General features: G+C 34.5%; 1 protein-coding gene across 1 annotated transcript in view; it reads left to right on the top strand.

The window, feature by feature from the left end:
* The first annotated feature begins 275 nt into the window (after nt 1-275).
* Nucleotides 276-25235, top strand: part of LOC111029541 (transcriptional coactivator YAP1-A) — a 36206-nt gene continuing 11246 nt past the window's right edge. The window contains exon 1 of the mRNA XM_022308563.1: nt 276-1313. Within this exon, the coding sequence (XP_022164255.1) occupies nt 784-1313 (530 nt within the window). The 5' untranslated portion in view covers nt 276-783. The remainder of the gene's footprint in view (nt 1314-25235) is intronic.

Below are 25235 nucleotides of genomic sequence, written 5' to 3'. Positions count from 1 at the left end.
CGGCTGGACGGTGTGAATCGCACGCGCGCCCCGCACCGGTGCAGTGGAACGCCGAGCGGCAGGGCCGATGAATCAAACCTCGTAGAACGTTATCGTTCACACTACACTCGCGCGGTGCGGATCCTTACACCGGGGCAGTGCGTCCAAAACGGCGGCGGCCGGATGGCATGAGCGGCGCGGGCCGCGTGCCGGTATGCGGTTACACTGCGCCCGACGTGTCGAGGAGTCCCCACCGCTTAGACGGCGCGGCCCGCTTGTGCGGTGCGTGCGTGCAGCTCGCGCTGATACTAGTTGCGCCAGCCAGTTGCTACTCGCTAGACAGTTTTGGAGTGAACGCGTTTGTGTTCGGTCCGTCCGAGCCCGTCGGTGAATGCGCGTTTGTGACGTTGTCGAGAATAATAAAAACGTACACTCCGATATCAGCGTACTTACAATAGACAAAATTAATATTCGTTAGAAACGTGACCGAGTAGTCGATAGTAAAATAAATGGTATAGAACTAAATTATAACCTCGGCGACTGCAGGTGAAAAACGGACGTTGTGGAAGAAGGCGTTTTTGTTATTGTTGGTTGTTGTTGTTGTTGTTGTTATTATTATTGTTATTCTTGTTGATATTTTATCGTAATTATTGCTGCCACCAATTTTACATAATTCGATCTAATAACATACTCCTCCGTGGCCGGTATACCTGTGCATCGGAAACACCATACACCTTGATGTGCACCAGAGGCGGCTGCAGCTGATCGACTTAACACGACCTGCGCCGCACCGAAGACGTCAGTATGTCCGGCTTACAGCAGCAGCAACAGGAACAGCACCAACAGGTCAGCATCAAAATGGAACCGACGGGACCGAGCAGCCCTACGCCGGCCGTCAACAGCAACCTGGTAGTCCGGGTGGACCAGAACTCGGAAACAGACTTACAGGCGCTGTTCGACACGGTTCTGAAGCCGGATGGCAAAAAGCCGCTCCAGTTACCTTTACGCATGCGACAGCTGCCCAAGTCGTTCTTCACCCCTCCATCGTCGGGCTCCAAGTCGCCGTCCATATCGCACAGCCGTGAAAATTCGGGTGACTCGGCGTTCGGCACTAATGTGGGACCGTCGTGTTCGGGCCCGGTTCCATTACACTCTCGCGCGCACAGCTCGCCAGCCTCGTTGCAGCAGACGTACGCCGTCGGAGCGGCCAAGCAGCAGCAACAGCACGCCAAGCAGCGCAGCTACGACGTGTCCAGTGCCATCGACGAGTTGGGTCCACTGCCACAAGGATGGGAACAGGCCCGGACGCCCGAGGGACAGATTTACTATTTGAAGTGAGTGCGGCGTGCCGCTTCTAGTCTTTTTATCTTCCCTCCCTCCCCACCCCTCTTCTCAGCTTCAAGCCGCCATCATCGCTACACCCACTCCCCCGCCCATGAGCGGTTCCTCCATCGCCCGCCGTCGACGGTTTCCCTTTGGCCGGTCGAGCCCGTCCCCGTATAAAGCGTTTCCCCGCCGCCGAGACGCGGTTATTTTGGCGACCGCGGTGTCCAGACGCGCGACGCCGCCGGTCTATATTTAAACGGGCGCGCCAGACTAAAGCGTCGTCGCGCGACCCACGGCCGAACCCTTTTCTTTTGCGCGTTAACATCGCGTACGATATATTGTGTGTACTGTGTCTGTGAACTATTTATATAGGTGTGAAGCATTATCATCGAGATAACGATTTGCAGGGGTATTTTACAGATTAAAACCCGGGATGCTGGAGCTCCTATTTTTTAGTCATTTTCCAGATTACGGACTACACACGACGAGAACCATCGACCCCCCCCCCCAAGCCCCTATCGATAATCACACATTATTATGTATTAGATAATGACTTTGTTGCAGCACACAATAATACTATTATTAACATAATATAAAAAGATAAGAACTAATTAACGTCAAGCGAGAAAAGTCTGTGAGTGTGCCGATTTCAGAATTAGGGGTTCTAAGTACTGCCGAGCCTCTCCTCTAAATCTCGCCTATTTAATGATATGAGTGTGACGTCGCTACTGGACCGACGTTGTGTATCATTGATTATTATTATTATTACAGTTAATGCACCGCTATTGCAGGTTTATAATATAGTATAACAATTAATATAATACATAGGTATATACGGTGGGTATGTACGTGCGGGTGAGAGACTTGTTTTCGCGATATTTTTATACCACCCAGTCGTAGAGTAGTGGTACTCTTAACGATTTCGTTACTGCGCAGTCCGTTAATGTATTGCTTATGTTTAAACATAATATACAAATATACGTTCAGGAGGGAGTATACCGACATATTATAGTATTATACACAGCCGCCAAGGTATATTGCTCGTGTAGCCGTGTAGGTATATCCAGACCCGACTATGATTACACCCCGACAAAACGGTGCGAACCACGCATCACAATTTGTTATTTATACGTCTCCAAAAAATTGGAAAAAGGCAGTATAATAGATTTCAACGAACGTAACGGTTTTGAACTTTGATGGAGACGAATTGCCGAAATCCCCTCTTCTCCAAGACCGTCGAGTATGTGCCGAGTTTTGGTTTCATTTATTATTTTAAGAATTCAGACGGACAATAATATTATAAAGTATAGTTGCAACCTGGGAATGTAGGTGTATATCTGCAGTATAACGCGTCTGTTTTCGTATCCTCTAAAAAAATATTTCAACTCCGATTTCAAAAACGTAGTTGTATAATTGTATAACATATTAAAAAAATTAAAAAAAAACGTCGATCGTACACAAATTTTCTCTACTTCGCAGTATTTTTTATATCTTAGCAAAACACAACATATGACTGTATGTGTCAACAGTCTAATACTTTGTAAAGCGTTATCGTTGAACTATATCAGCTGTAAAATAAATAATAATTGTTGTTAATATAAAACAGAAAACTTGATAATGTTTATCTATGTATTTAAAGTTTAATCGTTATTATAATATACGACTCAAATCAATTTAAATAGTATTTCGACTTGTTCTATGAATTACGAATATCGATAAATATAGATATTTGTGTGCTTATGTTCAGCGCGGTTATTGACATTGGTTTTCTTAAATCTATTACATTTTTCGCTATCACCGTCACAAGTTCAAATTGTGTTTCTTTACTACCGTTTCGGACTGATTATTTTTATTTTATATTCAAGATCCAACTTAATTCTTATATTGCATAAAATATTAAATATATACACTTAATTATTATAAGATGCATTAATAAAAATAATCAAGCATTAAGTGATATGCTTTACAATCACTATAATATATTATACACCTATATATAGTATTATATACTGTGTGGTGCCAAGGTAAACGAACAAATAATGTTTTATACCAATAGCCAACAGGTAATAATTGATTTGATTAGTAATTATTTTTGAACTTGAACAATAAAATTGTCAATCACAGATAACCGTGATTATAATTTATACTATAGGTACTGATATTAATAACATAGGTAATAGGTATATTATAGTACTATATACATGCAGATAAATGCGAGCTGCTTAATTACCCGGCATCAATTAACTCGTTGGTATAAACTTTAAACTTTTGTTTAAAAAAAACATACTCTATCTATTATGTATTATTAATGGTTACTTGTTATCAATTTTATAATGCATATTACTTTATATAATCGGAACACGTTTATTGAAATGTGGTTATCGTCTATATTCTTAACACACGTTAGAATCTAAAACTTAGTATAAACTTAAAATGTGCGCAATTGATGTATTAATATTATTTTGTTACATCGTTAACAATGAGACCGGCTTCATCACAATATAGCATCGTTATCTAATGTCATGGTCAGTTTTCCCGTTACTTTTCGCATGTGTGAATGTGTCTGAAAGTCGCGACCTACCTACTTATTATATACATTGAAACTTTGAAAACAAAGAAGCTCAATTAAAATTTATTGTTAACTTGTAAATTACGCCAAAGTCTCAATTTTATTATACTTAATGGTGTACTTTGATTTTATTACATATTTAGCAACGTAACGAATAGCTCAGGTTGATAATTTTTAATTTAAATCGACACGTTTTTTTGCTCGTTTGGGCCACCTCCTTGCTGATATGACGTGTTTAACTTCTTTGCGAAACAAAAGCACGTTCACAAATAAGTACTTAAGTACCAATGTCCTAATAATAAATATTATTATCTATCCCCAAGAATCAAGATCGCCTCTATCCATGGCATCTGCAAATATGACTACAAGAGTTATACACAGATTAAAGACCAATGTTTATTTTCGTCTGTGTGTTATAGATTTATAATATATTATAAATTATTGTACGCCTAGGGTTCATCGACTATCGTCATCGTCCTAGTATACGGACAAGATTACAGAGTTATCAAACTTAAACGTACAAAATCTTACTTTTGGCATTTATATCGTTCGTCATCATTCATTATATATTGATAGTTTCAATGTGGGCGTTGAAAATCGCTCGTATTCGAACTAAACGTTATAATATAGACGTAATCGTCATTCGTATAATATGCATTATCTCGTGTATTATGCATTAAGAGTTAAATTGCTGTTATTTTGTGTTTTTAAATTTTTTTGCTGTACACAATTATACACACAATATACATATATACATACCACCCACACTCGAGTCCAACGAATAGCTAAAAACATAATAATAACACATAATGTATACACACCTCTATATATATTATATAATATATATATACATCCTGCTTCTTTGATATTTAATGTCTAATTAAAAAAAATCTTATAACGTGCACATACAGAAGGTATATACACATAATAATATGTACATAAACTTCTTATAGTTATGAGCTAATTATTCTCGTACGAATTTCATCACTGGCCAATTTTAGATAAATGTATATAAACCATTTCTGTATCATCATCCTTTTACGGTTATTAAGTAATAAGATAAATAGCTCAATTCCGTTGTGGTTTTTTTCGTATAGAAAATTGAACAATTTGTTTGCAATCGATAAACTCGAAATTATATGCGTTTAATAATACGGCGGCTTGTAAAATTGCGGGTCAAACGTTTAAAGCCATTATTAATCCTCGTACCTATATATATATATATACATATTATACATCATGGAGACTACAGTTTTTAATATTACAAACGTTGTAGAGCTGTCAAAATATTGACATTTAATTATATACAATTTTAAATCATAGTATCGCTATACTTAAAGATATGCGGACAACAAAGAGAAAAATCTAGGTACGTATAATAGGTATATATTATATATTACTTATTAAACTATATATTATATATTACTTATTAAACTATATATTATCACGATCATTTGTTCGCATTGTTTTTTTTAAATTTCGACCAGCAGCTTTCTTGACTTTTAAATGTCCAATCACGTGATGTTCTGGTGATTCGAACAACGATGTAATTTGTCTCCTGCTCGAAACCGCGGCGCCAAATGTCGCCCCCCTCTCTATATTTGCGGAGTACTCGTCTCGCGCGATTACGACGAGGAAGAAGCTTATGATGCTCTGCGTTCGCGCCGCGCGTATTGTAATGTATTAGACGCGTGCTCGCTCGTATACAATACACGCGGGTGGGTATTATACCTACTTCTATATCATATATTTTGCAGTATCTGATATATGTACCTCCATAACGTATGTAAAGAAAAAAAGTGTTCGTGTGCCCATGCGCGATATTATATATTATTATATTATTATAATTATATCTTATATCGTAGAAGAAAAGAAAGCGCGGAGACCCGTGCAGGCCGCCGGAGCGGGGTGTGATCGAGGCCACGGCTAGAAGACACTCGCACTCGCACGCGCACGCACCCCGAGGCGGCTTGGCAAACCGCATATATGCCGACTTTTTATCCGCCTCGCCTTAAAAAACACACTCACACACACGGGAACATCATATACGTATACATAAATATGCCGCCGATATTATACGATACATATACATGACGTATGTATGACGTGACGTTTATAATATAATATACTACCGGGTGTGTGCGTGCGCGAGCGAGTTTTGGAATAAAATGCCACCAAATAACGCTCCTTGGCCGTCTCGCGAGAGCCTCGACCAGAGATGACGAGGAAAAAACCGTTTAATAATAATAACAATTTTTATACTCGCAAATTCGTATAATATACACTGGGTGATTCTGATACACCAAGCATAGCATATTATACTCACAATACCTTCTTCTTTTTGAATGATGCAGTTGTTCAAAATCTGATTTTTTGAATTTTTAAATGTTCGAGTACGCGGGTCTGAGAGATCATATTTTCAAATTCTTGAGATTTTTTGTATTACGTAAGGGGTGTTATGAAGATACAAATTTCTGTTTTCAAATGCCCCTTTTTAGGATTATTATTATTTAGTAGATCGTTTTTCTGAAGATATTGTATGAAAATCAAAACTTGATCCAGTATTTTTTGAGTTACTTAACTTGGGTGTACTAAGGATAATAGGTCCATGTGATAATGTGTTTGGAAGATATGAAGACTATGGTCATTTGAACATTTTAGTAGCTAATATGAATCCATTAATATAATTGAAATTTATAAAAATAGTCCGAATAACAAGTATAATATAAATACTGTATCGGATATAACTTCTTATTTATATTTTTGTAAAATCATTTTAAAGGACTTTTATCCTTAACAATTAATATAATCATTTTAATTTATGAAAAATTACTATTGTTGGAATTATGAAAAATACTATCCACTGAATGATCTATAGTAAAGGGGGGGGGAAGTACTCGTTTGAAAAAAACGTTTGTAACGTCACATGATCTTAAATAGTACAAAAAATCTCAAATATCTTTAAATATGATCTTAAGTCAAAAATTCATTATTAAATGAAAAAACGGGGTTGAGCATGGTTGGTGAGTTATCCTATGTGTTTACCCACGGACCGAGGCGACAACTGCAATCAGCTTGCTATCAAACTTCGCCGGCACTACGATAGGCTTACCATTTAAATATTATTATTATTATTATTATTATTACGATATTTCGACTGGCGTAACAATGTGTACGTATTAAAACCATAATATCCGAGCGCGGCGCAGTGTTATGAGATAAATATACATATATTTATATCGCCTATATATATTATAATACGTGTGTGATGATTATGCATTGGCGTTTGGGTGTTTTTAAAAATAGTCGCGTGTACGTATTATGCGCGAGTGCGTCCGTTAAAATTATTTATACGTATAATATATACAGCGCGCGGCGGTGCGTGCTTGCGTGCGTAAGTGCGCGTGTGGAAACTTTGGCAACAATTCCAGCGTCAGCGCTTATAATGTGCACGATGTGATGTGTACTGCACATCGTTGTAACTTACAGAAGAAAACGAATACTATCCCGTCTATGTGTGAGCAGCACATTATCGTGTAATATGCGATTACCATATTTTCTCGATCCCACGAAAACGGAACACTCATTTTCTTCGGCGTGTACCAATATGTCTTACATACTTGATAACAATAATTATTATATACATTTTATGTAACGACTTTCTGGAGTCCGGCGGATTGTCGATCTTCCGAGGGCCAAACCCGACTACAGTGGGTCTCAGCGAAGACGTTTGGTGTGTAGTATAAAATATTTAATTATGTGTGGTGGGTTCGCTGCTGCTATTAAAATGTTCTTATAATATACCTCCTCATCGTCCAAATCACTGTGATTTAACGTATTATAAGATAATACAGTATGCGTGCGACGGGTTAGGGAGGGTCCAATTTTGTAATTATTTAAACGATACTGCTTCAGCGTTTAAAATACTATAGTATAACGATTTACGAAAAATAATTACCTATACATAACTTAATTTTCCCGCACCCCACGAAAAAAAAAACTAAAAATAATAACGACTCTTCTTCACTCCGTATATAATATATATTATAGTACGATGGCGGTGGATACATACTATTTAAAGATAAAATTAGATTTTAATAATTATACTATACACATACTCTTATATAATTTGAGACCAGAGGGCAAAGATTACGTATTGCCCAATACTAATTTTAATGAATATAATATGTACGTACGTCGTATATATCATATTATATGTATTGATAATATTTGAAAAAATCATAAAATCGTCTATTCGATTTAAATATGTATTTGCATATCATAATGAGTAAGTGCAACAATGCGTTCCGTATTTTTTCACTAAATATCTTCTTTTAGAATAATTTTAAACATGTCTACTTCATACGGGATAAAATATTATCATAATTAGTTTGAATTCGAATTCTGTTTGAAAACTAATGTGATGGTTGAACTTTCATCTATACTATACTTACATTATTAGGCATTAAGGCTAGTGAAATTAAACGTAAAACAACAATTTGGCTTGTATATAATAATTTAAATTTAAATTATATTTGTTGTATTATTTTACGCACAATCTCGCCTTAATATTTATAAACAATAATGGTGCATTTAATAAAAGAACCGGTGCCCAATGTATATAATACTCAAAAGCACACGTCGCGCATGCAAAAATGGTCTCTGGAACTTATAGAGCTGCGAGAATCACGGTCTACATCTTTCCGGAATTCCGGACACTTGTGCAAGTCTACCCGTGTTTAATGTACCTACTACGGTTATCTACCCTGGTAGACCTACTAATACTTACTAATGTAATATTGTGTCTTAATTTTGGAGCGCGAAAACTGCAACAACTGGTTATACGAGGTATAATAATATAAGCCATGTAATAAAATGTAGAATTTTTACTTCGGACCTCTGCGGCGTCGTAACCTGAAATGCATGAATATATATATATGGTAATATATGCTATGTATGTATTACATATACATTATAAATTTGTGTAAATGTATGTGTAATAATTGTCTGCATAAAAATGGCTATCGACGACGGTGTGATTAGGATAAACCATAAAAAGCGACTTGGAAGGGAAAAGGAGAGCAAATGAGAGAGAAAACGAAGTGCATCGGATCGGGTTGCATAACTCCGCCTGCCCCGGTGGAAATGGGAAAATTACCAGGAGAAAGGAAACGGTGAAAATCAGTGTGAACCCAACCAAGGTCAAGACCGCATCCAGATTTTCCACGTGATCTGTTTGTTATTGTTACTTATTAGGTACTTGCTATATTATTATATTATAACGCGTTGCGAGAAAAACCGACGCTGCGGTGGCGTGAACACGGACCATTTAACGGATTTCGTATAATGTTATCATAAAACATAATATTATAAATACTCTATCTAGGTGTCTACGTTTTATTTAAATCGATTTTTTTTTTTTTGGGAACCACTAACCGGTCCTGTAAACACTCGTCAATGGGCGCCCGGGCTACACACGAAATCTGGTCTTTCTACTAATAAACGGTTACACACACGCGCACTGTATATACACGTATACACATGCTCACATAATATATTATACACGCTAGCACAAATGTGGTAGCGGTCAATGGAAGCCTTCCTTTTATTTATTTATCATTATTATTATTTTTTTTTATGTAACGGCAGTGTGTGATAAATCTTAATTTATTAATGTCAATTTATAAGATCGGAAAACACTGGAGTGCATGTGTGAGTCACTTTGTATATACGCGAGAGATAAGTCCGACTTTGTGTGTGAGTGTGTGTGTAATTATTATAGGTCATCCCGTGTCAATTAGATTTATTTTGAGAAAACCACTGGGAACCAATTAGCCCTCGTTTCGGATTGGGTTTATTTATGTTTTTTTTTTTATAATATTCCATTTCATTAATAACACTATATTACATTACATTTTTATTGCTGCGCACCCTTCTTTGACAAAAACAATCGTTTTTATTTCACTGCAAGCGCTTGTTGTGAGTGTGTCGTGTGCTGTGTCACCTTATTTAGAAAATTGTAATAGCTCGTCAGCAGTTTGATAAATATGAAACAATATTGATTATTATTATCATTATTATTATTTAAATTAAATAATTGTGCTTATTAAACACAAACTTATATGTATAAAAGTATATTGTATACGTGTTCACGTTTTCTTCGTTCATAGAGTATAATAATATTTTAATATTTTAAACAATACATTTTTTAGCTTCTCCAACTTTACAACAGTTTGTATTGTATAGTTTTCAATACCTACCTACACATGGAGGCAAAATCACGATGCACTCATTGCACACAATATGTACTACATATATTATGTATGCACTTTACGTTTTGTGCATCTAAATGAGATTGTACTTACTGGTTTGGTTCTACTTAGAACTTACATTATACGCTTCATATAATATAAAATATTATATTATTATTATTTGTTATGCATCGTGGTACTGTGTCGTAGTATTCTAAAATTGACTGGAACAATTACAATCGAAGATTTTCTGATAATATGCAGTCGAAATGTTTTAACACCTTGTTACTTTTGCTTAGTTTTGCCTTGCATTAATACTTATTTTAATTACATTTGTTATAATATAATTGAAGGTCAAAAAGGAAAACATTTCATCGTCGTGTTAATTTTAAGTCTCAATTACGTAATAGCCATAATTTTCGCACGTGCACGGCTACGGATATAATTTAGGCTGTTTTATAGGTGTTCTATCGTATATTTTGACGATAAAACTGCCACGCGTTTAGCGGAGAGAAATAGGGAATGTATGGTTAAGCGAAATACATAAGTTATTGTAGTTTTTGTTTTATCGTTGAATACATTATGAATTAATACATTTAAATTTGTAGAGTAAATTCCCCACCAAATGCATATACATACTTATATAACACTATTCATATTTTTAATATGTTTAATTATATATTTATATTATTACTATTATCATTACTATTATTGTATTGAGTTAATTGATCGCAAAAAAAAACCGATCTTAAGTTTTCATAATTTTATAGTGCACACGGTTATAGGTATAACCTTCAATAAATGCGCGTGTGGATTGTAAATATATGTAAGTCTTATTCTAGGTTTTGTTTTTGAGAGAGAGAATAATTAGAATTATTCTGAATCATATATTGACTACACTAAAGCATTAATTTATTTTTTATTGAACTTCGTTTGTACAATTTATACATGTAATAATTCTCATGGTTATATTTTTTATAAAATAAAATCCTTTTTAAGAGTTTTTGTTGGCGTTACTATTGCAGAGTGTAAATTTGTATTGTGCTACTTATTTTTACAGTAGTTTTTGATAATACCTACGTTATATTATAATAATATCAATAATCGTTTCGATTGATAACACAATATTGTTTAAATTTACATCATTTCAAAAACCGCGTGTATACCTATATATTTAATATGCGATATAATATAATACATGTTTATTATAGCTCTATAGCTATAATAATATATTTCCTTAATATAATATAGTACTTTCACTATTACGGATTGTACTTGACCCGAAAAGGGTTGAAATTAATCATTATTTTCTTATTTTTTAAATCCTTGAAAAAGTCGATCGCGATTTAATACCTAGAGTACAGTATCATAGTATATGTATATTACCAACTATAGCGCTGGAGAAATTGTAGGCTGCCTGCAGAGTCTATCGCGAAAAATAGCCGTTCTGTGTGTAACTACGTCGCAAAAAAACCTCGCATAGGTTATGGGTGTTACACAACCGACAGGAATGAACTAGTCAGAAAGGAAAGAGAAAAAACTGCCGCCTGTACATTACAAGAGGCTATACGTGCAAACGAACACGACCAATAATATCATGTTATCTCTGACCCACACGTTGTATGCTATATGCTTATATTTTATTGTTATGTATTGTATCTTATGGTTAATGGTGCTCGTACGATTATACTTATATCTATCATGTATATTATTTTATTATTATGACGTGTGCCAATGTGCCATTTCATTGTATTATTCGTGTGATAATTTCCACGAAGTAATTTGACTCAGACCGGATGTGTCACTAGGTCTATACTGCAAAATCGGGATGAGAAAAAATCGACTAAATCATTTGTGGCAATATAAGTAGTAGTAGTAGGAGGAGGAGGAGGAGAAGAAGGATGAAGGAAACGGACGACGGAACCCGTCGTAATTGAATAATATGTTGTACATGTGTGGTATACGCGACCATTGTGTCATGAACCATATATCATATTATTAGTTGTACATAATATTATATAGTATATTATATTGGTTACGTTTTTATTGTGTGCATAAAAAATTAATAATCTTATTTTAGTTTGGATTTACATAATACACGTGCACGTCGTGCACCTATCCGCTATATGTATATGTTTTTAACCTAACATAAATATACTTTTATGAATGAATGGCCCACTTATTTTCTTCGTCAGTCTATAATATAAACTTATAAGAAAATAACACATATTTAATCTAAAACTTAAACTTTTATTACACCTTTAAAATACTTATAGTACCTATATTTCCGTAATATTTTTTAAATACATTTTTTTTATAAGTGTTTTTAAACACAACTAATTATTGTACTACTTAATGCAAAATATGATTTCATTGATAAAATGTGACAATTTCTTCTATTTCTGCAGTCGAACATTTTTAACTGACTACTGGCTACTGTAAAATCTCGTAAAACAGTTGTATATTCACCAACAACGGAGGGTATCTAACAATGAAATAATATGTATTTGGACTTCGAATCACGAGACCTTTGTAATAACTAATAACATATCATGTTATTATTTTATGAGACTATATTATTGACGACCCTAGTGAGTCACTAGGTGAATATTGATATTGCATTTGTTCGAATAATCAAAGCAATGTTTTATGTAAAAAAATTAATTAAATCTAATCTGAGTTGTTTAATTTTAGAATTTGTTTAAAATATAAGCTATAAAGTTATTCGACAAATTATATGTTTAATATGTTATATGTTTTAATTTTAATTTATAGTCACATTTTTTAAAAATTTATTTCGTATACAATTTATAAATACGTTATACATAATGAATATTTGGTATATCTGGAGCGTTTGAAACTTATAATAATAATAATTTAAATGAGTAATTGTCAAATTCCTGACCCTATGTATAATACATCACACATAACATGTAAAAATTTTTGAATTAGAGAAAATTTGTTTTGCTTTGTCATGATGGACAGCAAGTTGCACCACATGAATAACATTATTTAAGGATGTATAATTGCCTTATTTTGACACATATAGTATTATAAAAATAAATCATATATTTTTATTTTTATTTATCTAAATCATTTTTCTTGAATTAATATTTTATTTTCGTTTTAATATTATTACTTATTAGGTGTAAATGTGTAATACATTATATGCTATCGAAATAAATTGTGAAACACAATTTGCTTATACAACATTATAAAATAAAAAATGCATCATATTTCAAATATATTATTTTTCTTTTAACATGATATGGAATATGCTAAAATTGTATAATACTTACCTACTTGAATACTTCAAATAATTATGATAAACCCGTTCTTATAATATATTGTATTAAAAATACAAAATTGTTGCATAAATATAACAAAATTACTAATTTTTATTCATTAAAATCGATATTATTCCGCTTCACGGTGATTTTTTCATTTTTCTATGAATAAACAAAACGTTTTACTGAAAATTATTAAATAGATACATTTGTTGAAAATTTTAAGGTACCAAATTCAAAATTGAACTATTGGTTTTTCAGTTATTGAAATGTTGATACTAATACTATTTAAATATATTTAAAAATGGTCTTACAAATATATAAAAATATAATATGTAATATTATTTATGTAATATAGTATTTATTAAACTAAACCATTTTTACAAATTATAAATCTTTGTTGATAACATTTTCCAAATCTCCCAAAAAAAAAAATGCCTCCATGTCTATTTAAAACCGTTATCATGGACCTATTATCTTTTATATACACAAAGTTGAATAACTCAAAAAATACTCTATCGTTCTTGATACGTCTACATTTTCAGAAAAAATATTCTCTTAATAATTTACAGTAGAAAGGTAGTTTCTTATTTGAAACACTGACGTGATTATCTCCCAAAGTACTTAAAATTACACACAATTTTAAGAATTTTAAAGGCTGTCTTAAACTATATTTAAAAGGTCCAAAAATCAGATTTTGAAAAACTACATTGGTGAAGAAAAAGGGTATGAGCATGCTCGGTGAATTATGCTGTATAAAATAAAGTCCAGCGTCGCATGACATAATGTGACAGATGTATAAAATCTTCTAGAATTCAAACCGAATATTTTGATTACAATAAACCATCATGCCAGTTTCTTATAGTTGTTTTTATATGCATTTTTAAGACTATAGAACAATTAAAAATTCATTAAATTATATTGATTTATAAATTTAATAATATCATGTCAATTATTTAATTGATTTCTGTAGTTATATATACATACTTATTATATTAAAGTGTTCATATTTAAATGTACCTATTATTATGCATCGTTATTTTTTGTTTGTTGTAATTGGTTTCACATTTGGGCATTAATAAAATCAGCCTTCTATCGGTTTTCACTTATATGATATATGAGATTTCTAGTCTCGATGAATTGGACAATGTTAAATTTTTTACCGCTGCCCCGAGAACATTTTTCAATGGTCAGTGTTTATTCTATATTAAAATAGATGGACTATTCTTGTTATTCATCTTTGGCTCTTCACGAGAGGGGAATTAATACATACTACATGAAAATTAAAATAATAAGTAGATATCGTATTATAATATAATAATATTCTAGTATATAATGTCACGTGATTATATTAATATGAGTTGTTGATTGACACAATTTTCTATTTGACTTTTGTGTTTTATTTTATATTATTTGAACGAATTACACATCCAAGAAAAAAAAATGATTATCTGCGGTAATACAATTAAAACATTTTAAATAGCATTCTCGTGAAAACTGATATCTAAATATCTAATGTTATTTATAAATAAACCAAAATTTGTAAATAAACACCAAGAGTAGACAAAACTTAAAAAAAATATATGCATTTTGTAGCACAGAATAAAAATTTGCGCCGTAATCCAAACTGTTTAAACGTGTCTTTCTAAAGTACTTATAAACAAATTATATCATATACAGGGTGATCAGGGTGATTGAACTTAGTGACACCCCTATTTATTTCTAATTTATAGATAATATTAAAACACCTACATATAAACATAATACATTTTATTATATATAATATAGGCTTTCATAAAGTTTATTATATTTTGTATTATTTTAAAATTGTTTTCTGCCCCCGAGCCGTATGGAGTATAGTATAATATAACATTTGAATAAAATTATTAAAATAATAACACACTATGGTACCGCTCACCTATACCTACTTAATGCATTTTATATAAGTTGCACGGAGCTTGTAAATCTCGTGTATCAATTTTATATCATAACGCGTACTTACCTATAGCATAATATTAAATTTGTAATCATTTTTTTTCCGCGACTCGGGCGTCGCGGCGGTGGTGCATCCACCGAAGCTTGCCGAGTCGAGTGCGCCGGACTGCACTAGTCGGCGGTATCATAATATTATACTCGAATACTTAAAATAGTGATGAGCACATAATTTTGTATTATTTTCATAATATCATACCTGTTGCGACGACAAACGGCTTTGGACGGCGGGGAAAAAAACCAGAGCACCGCGGGATCTGAGGGAACAAAAAAATCGGCCGCAGACGGAGAGGAGAAAAAAGATCCGCCGCCGCCGCCGGTCGGTTGTTGACATGACGTCGTCGTAGCCGATGACCAGAGCACGGCCGGCCGGCCCGCCGTCGGTACAGAGTATTGCGGCGCTGCAGCGTTTATTATTGTAGTGTTGTTTTGTGCGAAGCTCGCATTATGGACGGACGGCAACGTCGCACGGTCCGTGTGTACACATTATATTTAAGCCACTTGTTGCCGCGTTAGCCATCAGCCGGCAACGTTGCGGCGGGCTCGTTGGCAGAGTGGGAGATCCACCTGAACAGGTTCATACGCACACACACACACACACACACACACACGTATAATATAATATATTACATATATACATATATATACGCGGCCGACCGAGAGGAGGTTGGTGACTCTGGTGGTGATCCATCAAGGCCATCCGCCGCCGTTGCCACCCGTGAACAAACCCGTGATGATTACGATGTGATGATGATGATGATGATGATGATGATGATGACGGCGGCGGCGGAACCCAAATTCTCGGAAAACGCACCGCCGTACAGGTAGACACCGGGGAGGTGCCCTTTCAACGGGACGCCATCCACCTCCACCGCCGGCACACAACCACTGATCCCGCACCGGTTATACAATGATACAACAAATAATAATAATAATAAAAGTATGTTATATGGTGTACGTGTGCAGCACGTTGTATATACAAATATAATAGCATTGTATATACTATATAGCATAGGTAGTACACACTATGTAATATAATAATTGTTGTACCCTCACCACCTGGGCCGCATATACACCGTGTCCGGCGCAAAACAGTTTTCTTTTCCGCATACGTACCTAGACGTTTTTCGCGGTACGTTCGAAGAGATTGGTAAAACGCGGTAGGAGTCCGTCGATGGTAATATCACATCCCACGTAGCTCAACTACTGTAGTTTCGCGATACCTGCGCCTTATAATAATAATATTATTTAACACGACATTAATAATATAATGGGTACCTATACAATAATACGCGTGTACAACACGTATCGTCGTCGTAACGACAACCTCGCACGGCCATTTGAACTTGGCAAGGTCACATTATTATACATAATGTAATACGCTCGCGCGTTTCATCTTGTATGCTCACTTCCCTCTACAATAATAATAATAATAATTATTATTATTATTATTAATATTTATAAATTATAATATTTAAAAAACACACGCACGCGCGCGCAATAAACCCGACGACGTGTGTGATGGGTTACTTGGAGGCGTACGGACATCACCGTCGTTTCGTCTTCCGTGAACGGCAAGCATAATGAGCTTTTGGTAGAGGTCTTCGGGCTCGGCGGAAGAGACCGCGGCGACCGTTGGCGGTTTTCGGTTGCCCGCCGGCCGCCGCCGCGACGACGTTATAATAATATTTAATAATATAATAATATAAATATAAATATAATAATATAATATGACGGACACGGACCCGTCCATCATGATCGGGGAAGGGGGGACGGCGGTCAAGGCGTCCAATGACAGAACCCGTAGTGTCACTAACCGATTTGGTTCGATAGATACAGAATAACAGTGTATTATTATTATTATATTTTATTGTTGTATACACGCCGCACAACATGTGAGCGCGAAAATTTCGGTGGGCAGCGGCGGCGGCACATTGGCGGAGTACAATAGGACGTGGGATCAATGGCTGATGGGAAGATTTGTACTTGAAAAACCCGCGCCGGTACGTCGAACAATGGGTCAAAACGACGAAGACAGTATTATTATTATTATTATTTTTTTTTTTTTAAATTTACGCGTCCGGTACAATAAACTATTCTACCCGCGTGTGTATGTGTATGTGTGTATATTATGATAAAAGTGTTTCAACCGTTTTGGTTTATCGTCTTCTTCATGTGGGAAATTAAAACCTGACGGTCCAGGCCCGAATTCAATTCGGCGATATTGTAATTATTTACTTGTCTGTCGATGTCTTCCGTATAGTTCATATATTTTGTACGATAAGCACATCACGAATTATTCAAACAACTGTTTGCCAATCGCCAACGCAAATGTTCAACAAATAATTCGTTTTTTCATTATAATAAATTGTTGTTACTGAATTATGACTATTGCCAATCTATACATTGAAATATATTCCACTAGTATGCCTAATCGTATGCGGTAGTTATGTGTTATTAATTTATTATCATTTAGGCGTTAAATTAATCGTTGTCGCTGTCGAAAATCTTGTTGTCATATAATTATTATTATACATTATTGTGAGTACACGAAACACGTTAACGCCTTTGGCCATATCGTATTGTTTGGACGTATAAAATATTGGTAATCGTAAAATAATTATTAAATAACGATATTAACAATGATGGCGTTATGTAAATGTAATAATAGTTGGTAGGCAGGTAGGTAGATAAGGAGGTACATGAGCCTCTGTTTCGCAGAAGGTACACTGGAATACCGTGTACGCGGAGCGATTCGTGTAGTGATGTGGTCCCCTCCAGCTCGTATTGAATTTCTGTACATGAATATTTGACGGGTGTTACTTGAGCCATCAAAAAATACCTGTTTAACAATTTAACAGGTAATTTGTTTACTGACAAACGATGGGCTTGGGATTTTTTCCCGTCCCGAAGAGATAGACAACGGAGATTTTTGACTTGAAAAATAAAGTATAATATAAATTTATCAAAATTCCGCTTTGAAAGTACTATTAAGTAGTAGTCACTAGTCGTGTTACAGTATTTTTTTCTGTTATATGTTATTAATTATTAGTTATTGGCTTATTGCATACTTATTTTAACATATTTATACCGGTACTCTCAGCTTAATTAATTTACCGTTCAATTCTGTAAAAACGCGGCGAAAGAAATAAATCGCACTCGATTGTGTAAAAATATCATAATAATATAAAAATTGTCAATGTCGTCGTTAAAATATTATATTTATTATAGTTGGCGCGTTATTTAAACATAATAATAATATATTATGTTATTACTACCGCCATCATATATTTTTATATTATTATTACTATGGTTACAAATGGTATGTACTAGATGGGTTCCTACATTGTCGTTGCCGCAAAACCGCACGATACCGCTTAATAATAATATAATCATAAGCATGATAATAATAATAATAATACAGCGGCCGTTGTGCCGGCCAGAGAAATCGGTCGCGCCGCGGGTTTTACAAATAAAAAATCCGACCGAAATCCGTTGCGTTCGGTGGTAGCCATGATGTTTTCTATTTTTCTTATTTTACGCGATATATCATGTGGATTTTTCTACAGCCCGGATGGGATATTTAAGCACAACTTGAACGGGAAGGGGCGGCGGTGGCGTCAACCGTATACCGGGCACGCGGTCTATAATTAGACGCACGTACCGCTATGATACGCGTATATCGCCGCCGTCGCCGCCGCCGCCTCGTGTTTATACGCACGGCAATAATAATGACGTATATACCATGTAATATATATATTTATATATAGATGGATATAACGTACAAGTATTATATACATAATATTATAATGTGTAATGTGTATTATAATAATGCGTGCGCACGTCGTGTCGACGCATGAGAACCTTTCGATTTTCGTTTAGGTACCGCGGGTGGAGGATTATTTCCGAGAGGATTTATACGATTGTGTGTAATTTTTTTTTTATATCATGTTAAAGAGTGTAAATTCGGCGAGGTGTGTGTGTGTGTGTGTGTGTGTGTGTGTGTGTGTGTGTGGTGTCGTGTAGTTTATGCGTACACATAATATAGGTATGAGGTAAAAATTCGCCGCGGGACGCCAATGCGCTGCGGCACCGCGACGACGGCGGCGATATTCCGGGGAAGAGAGTGAGAGAGGGACAGTGAGAGCAATACGTGAAGAAGAAAGACCGACCGCCGACCCGATATCACGTTTTCACGGACAATAAAAATAAAAACCCAATTTATCTCATATATACATAACAACAATAATACCACCTACCTATTTAGATGGGTACCTATATTTACACCACCGGTGATCGAGCGACCTAGCTCCGGCCTGGACCCGATTCAGGTCGTAACGAGAGGACGACGACTACGACAATGTACCATGCACATAATAGTGCATTAGTGTGCGTAGTGTATTATATAATATAATAATGACGCAGTTGCAGGCGCGCACAAGGCACAAGTGCACAACACTCTCACACTGCACAATATCACGCACAGACGTCTGTGACATAGGGTGGTTCCGCTTTCAGTCCCCAAACGGACCTCGGCAATAATAATAACAACGATCCCGTCCTGTTTACAAAACAAGTGTATACAAAAAATAAGAAAAACAGGAACAATATGTATGTCTATATAATTTATTATATACTCGCAAGTACCTACTGCGTTTATGTTATGGTATGGTTAAAGACGGTTTTGGTTGATACCGTATAATATCATTTGCGCCGGCCCCGGGGACCCGCAGGGGAGTTCTCACTGAGAAATAATAATTAAACAATAAAAGTGCATAGGATTTGAATTTTTTTCGACTTTACGTAATATCTGTTAAACTGCCAAAGACAATTTTGTAGTGTTGTTGATCGCGTTTAATCTGATTAAGTGTTTTATTATTTATTAATTATAAATTATAATAACATATTATATAATGTCCTGTGGATTCTATGTAAGTGTAGGTAGGTAGGTATATTTTTTCCGAATGACATGACGTGTTGGTTGAATATTATTATTACCTACAATAGTGTTGTTTCATACACTTACAATTTTAAAATATTTATGTTAATATATTTATGATAGCAATGTGTTATTATGTTGTACAAGTGCAGAGTGAACATCGTTCATTCGCTCGTCTTAGCTATGTTATGTGTTATAAATAAAATAATTAATAATAAATGATTTGAATTTTTAAAATCAGTAGAGGTAGGTGCTACACTTCGGACTTCTCAATTTGTTGATACGACGATGAATAAAAAAATTCAACAATGAACACATGAGTGAATATAAGTGGAATATATGCCACGCAGGTCATACAATATAATAGTATTAATTTTCAAATAAATTGAACCTAAAAAATAATTATATTCACGTGGACAAATCATGAGGAGTCACCCGGCTCATACTATGCACGTTTAAGAATTATTATAGTTGACTAATACGTATTCCATTTAGTTTGTGATAATAGCTTTATACATCCTTTCTTCGCAAATTAATTAATGTCTAATAATGATATTATGTTTTATAATACCTATAGGTAAGCACTTATATCTATAAACGCATTCAAAGTTCTGATTCAAAATAACACAAAATAGAATCATTTTTTATTGGCCATTTGGTAGGTTAACTTACAGAGTGTTTGTGAGTAAAATGGTCGAATGATGGTCGAAATATCGAATGCAATAAAACTTAAGAACAAAAGACCAATCACTTAATTTCTAATAAATTACTAATTACAATTCCCGAAACTATCTCAATACAAGTAGCATAGATACAATACAATAATGTATAATTGATGATATCAAATGTCATTTGAATCTAAATAATGGTATGGTAATTAAAATATAAAATAAATGTACTTATCAATATTGGCTATTGAAAATGACACTTAACCCTTAATCGTATTTTGTTAATAATTCATACCGTGCGATCCTAGATCAGAGTTTTTACAATTTTACTTTCTAAACAGATAATAATTACAGTTTACTAATATAGTAATATACATACACGAAAATAAATGAAAATACTTACCAAATGACGTCTCCACCATATATTGTGTATACCAACGTTAACTGTACCTGTACAACAATATTTCGAAGGCACACTATATTATAATATTGATTGTCCACGTAATAATAAAATATTATGTTCGTTTCGAAATGGGTTTACCGTGCCATATGCAGTTTCGCGTTACTTTGATAAAATATTATAATAATGTTCGTGAACAATTTCAGTTAAATTTGTCTTGGTGAACGCACACGCATAGGTATCTATCTTACAACAACACATATTATATTATTGCTGCAGTGTAAAAATTAATTAATCTATGATACTACCTACTTATCCAAAACCGTATATAGAGGAGCGACTCTGCGTCTCTGCGTATGTTATATTATATGCAAGTCTGGGGATTAATGCGCATTACGCTGTGTGGGATATTGTATTTTATCTCGGTAAATTGTGTATTATGTCATAATAATATAATATTGTGTTTATATAATTATATTAAATTACAAATTCATAAAATTTGTTCGGACAGTGTATTTTTATAATACGGTTTCTACAGTTTCTATAGTTTTCACGCACGTACATTATGCATTTTATAGCTTGCTGCGTGCGCACCGTCAATCATAAATATGTTTTCCGCGATTGTTTTCCGTTGAAATACATATTTTTTTTAAGGCGCGGTGCGCCGTTCAAAAGCTAACGAATGGCTATTCAAATATGTATTCCTTAAATAGAATATCCGTTCGGAAGAAAATATTATTATTTAATGTGCAACTGGGTTGTACACTTGTACTTGTATTTGTATATTAAATATAATGAGATTAAATCTTGAAAACAATTTAGAAACTCCAATGTCAATATACGTATTAAAAATACGTGATTAATTTATGGTACAATAATGTACAATATTTTACTGTTTTTTTTCTTCTATTGTTTTGTTAAGTCATTGATTAAAAACACCGAGATAACCCACGTATTGTATGGAAAAAAACCGGCAGTAAATATTTCAAGCAATGGTGTATCAGTGTATATATGATATATTTGTGCGTATGTATTATGTTATGTACCTACTGTCTCATAATATATTATTATTACCCATAGAATATAATGAAGATATATATAATACGATACTGTATTGTTATTGGGTTAAAATTCTGCATGGGACTGTATAGTCAAACCAAAATATTATTAAAATTATTTTGGATAAGAATTGTTTTTTAAATTGTTGTTGTACATGGATACTCGAAATTATTAGGGTGGGGTTATTATGGCAGTATGCCAAAGTGTCTTATTTTAAGTTTAAACCCACAAACGATGATTTTGAGTTAAGATTAATTTACTAAAAAATTGTCTTTCTTAAAACCATTTGTAGTTGTCCGTTATACCTATTTTTTCACCGTTTCTCGATTCTCAGTTACGCAATTTGATAATGCTTTGAAGTTTGAATCATAATGTGCTGAAAATTTATAATGTAGAGGGTTATATTATATAAGTACCAAATTCCATTTTATGGTTAAATCTCAAACTTTAGTGTTGCCACTGCTACTGGCTTGAATAGTTATTTTATCAAATTGTATGGTAAAATGATTATAAAGGCTCTAGAACATGTTCTGTTCCAACATTAAAGTCCCTGGCAGGCGCCTGAACAGCTACGAGGGCTTATAATAACGTACATTCGACGAAGTCACAATATGACGGCCGTGTATTTGTTAGTAAATGTTAGGTATTCTTCGTCGTGTACAGCAATTTACATTGTAAAATCGGATACTAATAATAATGCATTTGGTTTTTTAACCGTTTCGGTGGTGAACGTGCGGGCTGTGTACGTGTGACGTCACGCGCGCTGAGCTGTTGCTTGCCCTATTAATGGTGCAACAGTGCAATGAGGGGAAAAACAAACCCAGATCATTAAATAAATCGTTCGGATCAGCAGTCACATTCGTGTTCGATGTAATTGCTGCTGTTGTCGTCGAGTCGAGAAGTTTTCCCTGCGCTCAGATTGTATAATTGATTCAAATGTAACGCACGTAATTATTATCACTGTACTGTCTGCGACGTATAATTTTTCCGCGGGTCACACAATACGACACGGGGCGACGCGAATGAACGTGTCATATGTACACGCGTATTTGAAATAATAATCATAATAATATAATATAATAACACTAAAACTTCTTGGCAACCGTGTCGTCGTTATAATAATAAGCTCGTGTAAACCTCGTAATGTATACTTACACTGTTCAAATATATGTGTGTGTAATTCTTTTTTATTATTATTGAAGCTATTAGATTACCTGTAATTTATGTTCGGTTTGCATTAAAACAATTTATCATATTATCGGATTGTTGTTGTTGTTGTAGTTTTTTATTTTGTATAATATAATGTTATATATATATACCGTATTTTTCTATTACCTCTCTTTCTATCTTCCTCTGTGTATAATATGCGTCTCTCTCTCTCTCTCTCTCTCTCTCTCTCTCTCTCTCTCTCGCTATACATACGCCGCAGTACCGTCACTCGTCATAAATACGCACAAGTACACACAGCGCTTTACAGTCACACCACTTCGGCTAAGGTGATATTATGCGCCCGTTGGATCGAAATCTTGTGGGAAAATCGCGGGACGGAGCCGGTTATCGCATAGTCTGGCGCAAACATTATCATATATCCAATATCCATATTATAATATATCCGTGTCAAGTGAAATGCGCACTCAGCTTCAACGTCGTTCGGTCACGGGTCTGCGCAAACGACAGTTTTTTCATCTTATTTCTCTCTTGTTTAGACTGGATCTCCAGCGCAGGCTCTTATTGTGTATAGGTCGCCATCTCTCGCCGTCGTGTGTTTATTACATTCGCTGCGTAGAAACACGTAAAAATAAAAGTACTGATTTACCTATTGTTTTTATACCTTTATGTACGGTGTAGAATAGCAGCAGTTACACACTGATACGCGAGTACCTTAGTACATTATAAGTTATATAATAATGTGTAAAAAACGGTATGAGAAGAAAAATAAAAATAGATTCAACGAGTGAAACCTGTTAATTATTATTATAATCTTTATTGGGTTATTTCATATCGTGTACTTGCGTGTATAATACGTGTTTAGAACGACAACGGTTCACCACTCACGGGACGACCGCGGTGAGAAGGGGTAAACCTAATGGGAGGTGTGTGTGTGTGTACAACTTACTGACAAGTGTACCTTGTGTTCGCGTGTATAATAATATATTATTATAATAATATAATTTTTAAATATATAATATTTTAATATTCATGTTAATACTGATAAATAATGTATATTATAATATAGGTATGTATATAAGTAGCTACTATTATAAGAGTATGCGCTGTGCCGCTGTATAACACATTAATATAATACTAGGAAATAATTTTATATTGTGCCATTATCCGTGATGATTCATTTCGCGGACAACTCGAAGGTTTCAAGTACATGCATTATTTTAACTTCACATTAAATCGATTCGAAATAATATTATTATGTTTATATTTTAATTATGCGAGCGTGTATAATGCATGTTTACTGATAATGTACAGGAACCATTGAGGGATATCAATGGAAAAAATTGTCTAGTAATTATTTTCCGATTGGGGGAGCGAAGACATGCCCATCCAACGACAACCCCCCGATGGGAGTACCTGTTGCGTAGGTGTACAATCTAAATTTTTCAAACCTGGGCTGTGCATACACGATAACGACATTATTATGGTATAGGTATGTACAATCGGACATCGCTTAATACTGTCATGCAACGAAAGTATTGAAATACGTGCTCATCGGACATGTAAGTGTATTATTTACTCTGTCAGTCGTTAGGCTC

Source organism: Myzus persicae, unplaced genomic scaffold, assembly GCF_001856785.1.
Source record: "Myzus persicae strain clone G006 unplaced genomic scaffold, MPER_G0061.0, whole genome shotgun sequence".
NCBI classification, from domain to species: Eukaryota; Metazoa; Arthropoda; class Insecta; order Hemiptera; family Aphididae; genus Myzus; species Myzus persicae.
The sequence above is the reverse complement of the archived record's forward strand: the minus strand, read 5'-3'. Positions and strand labels throughout refer to the sequence as shown.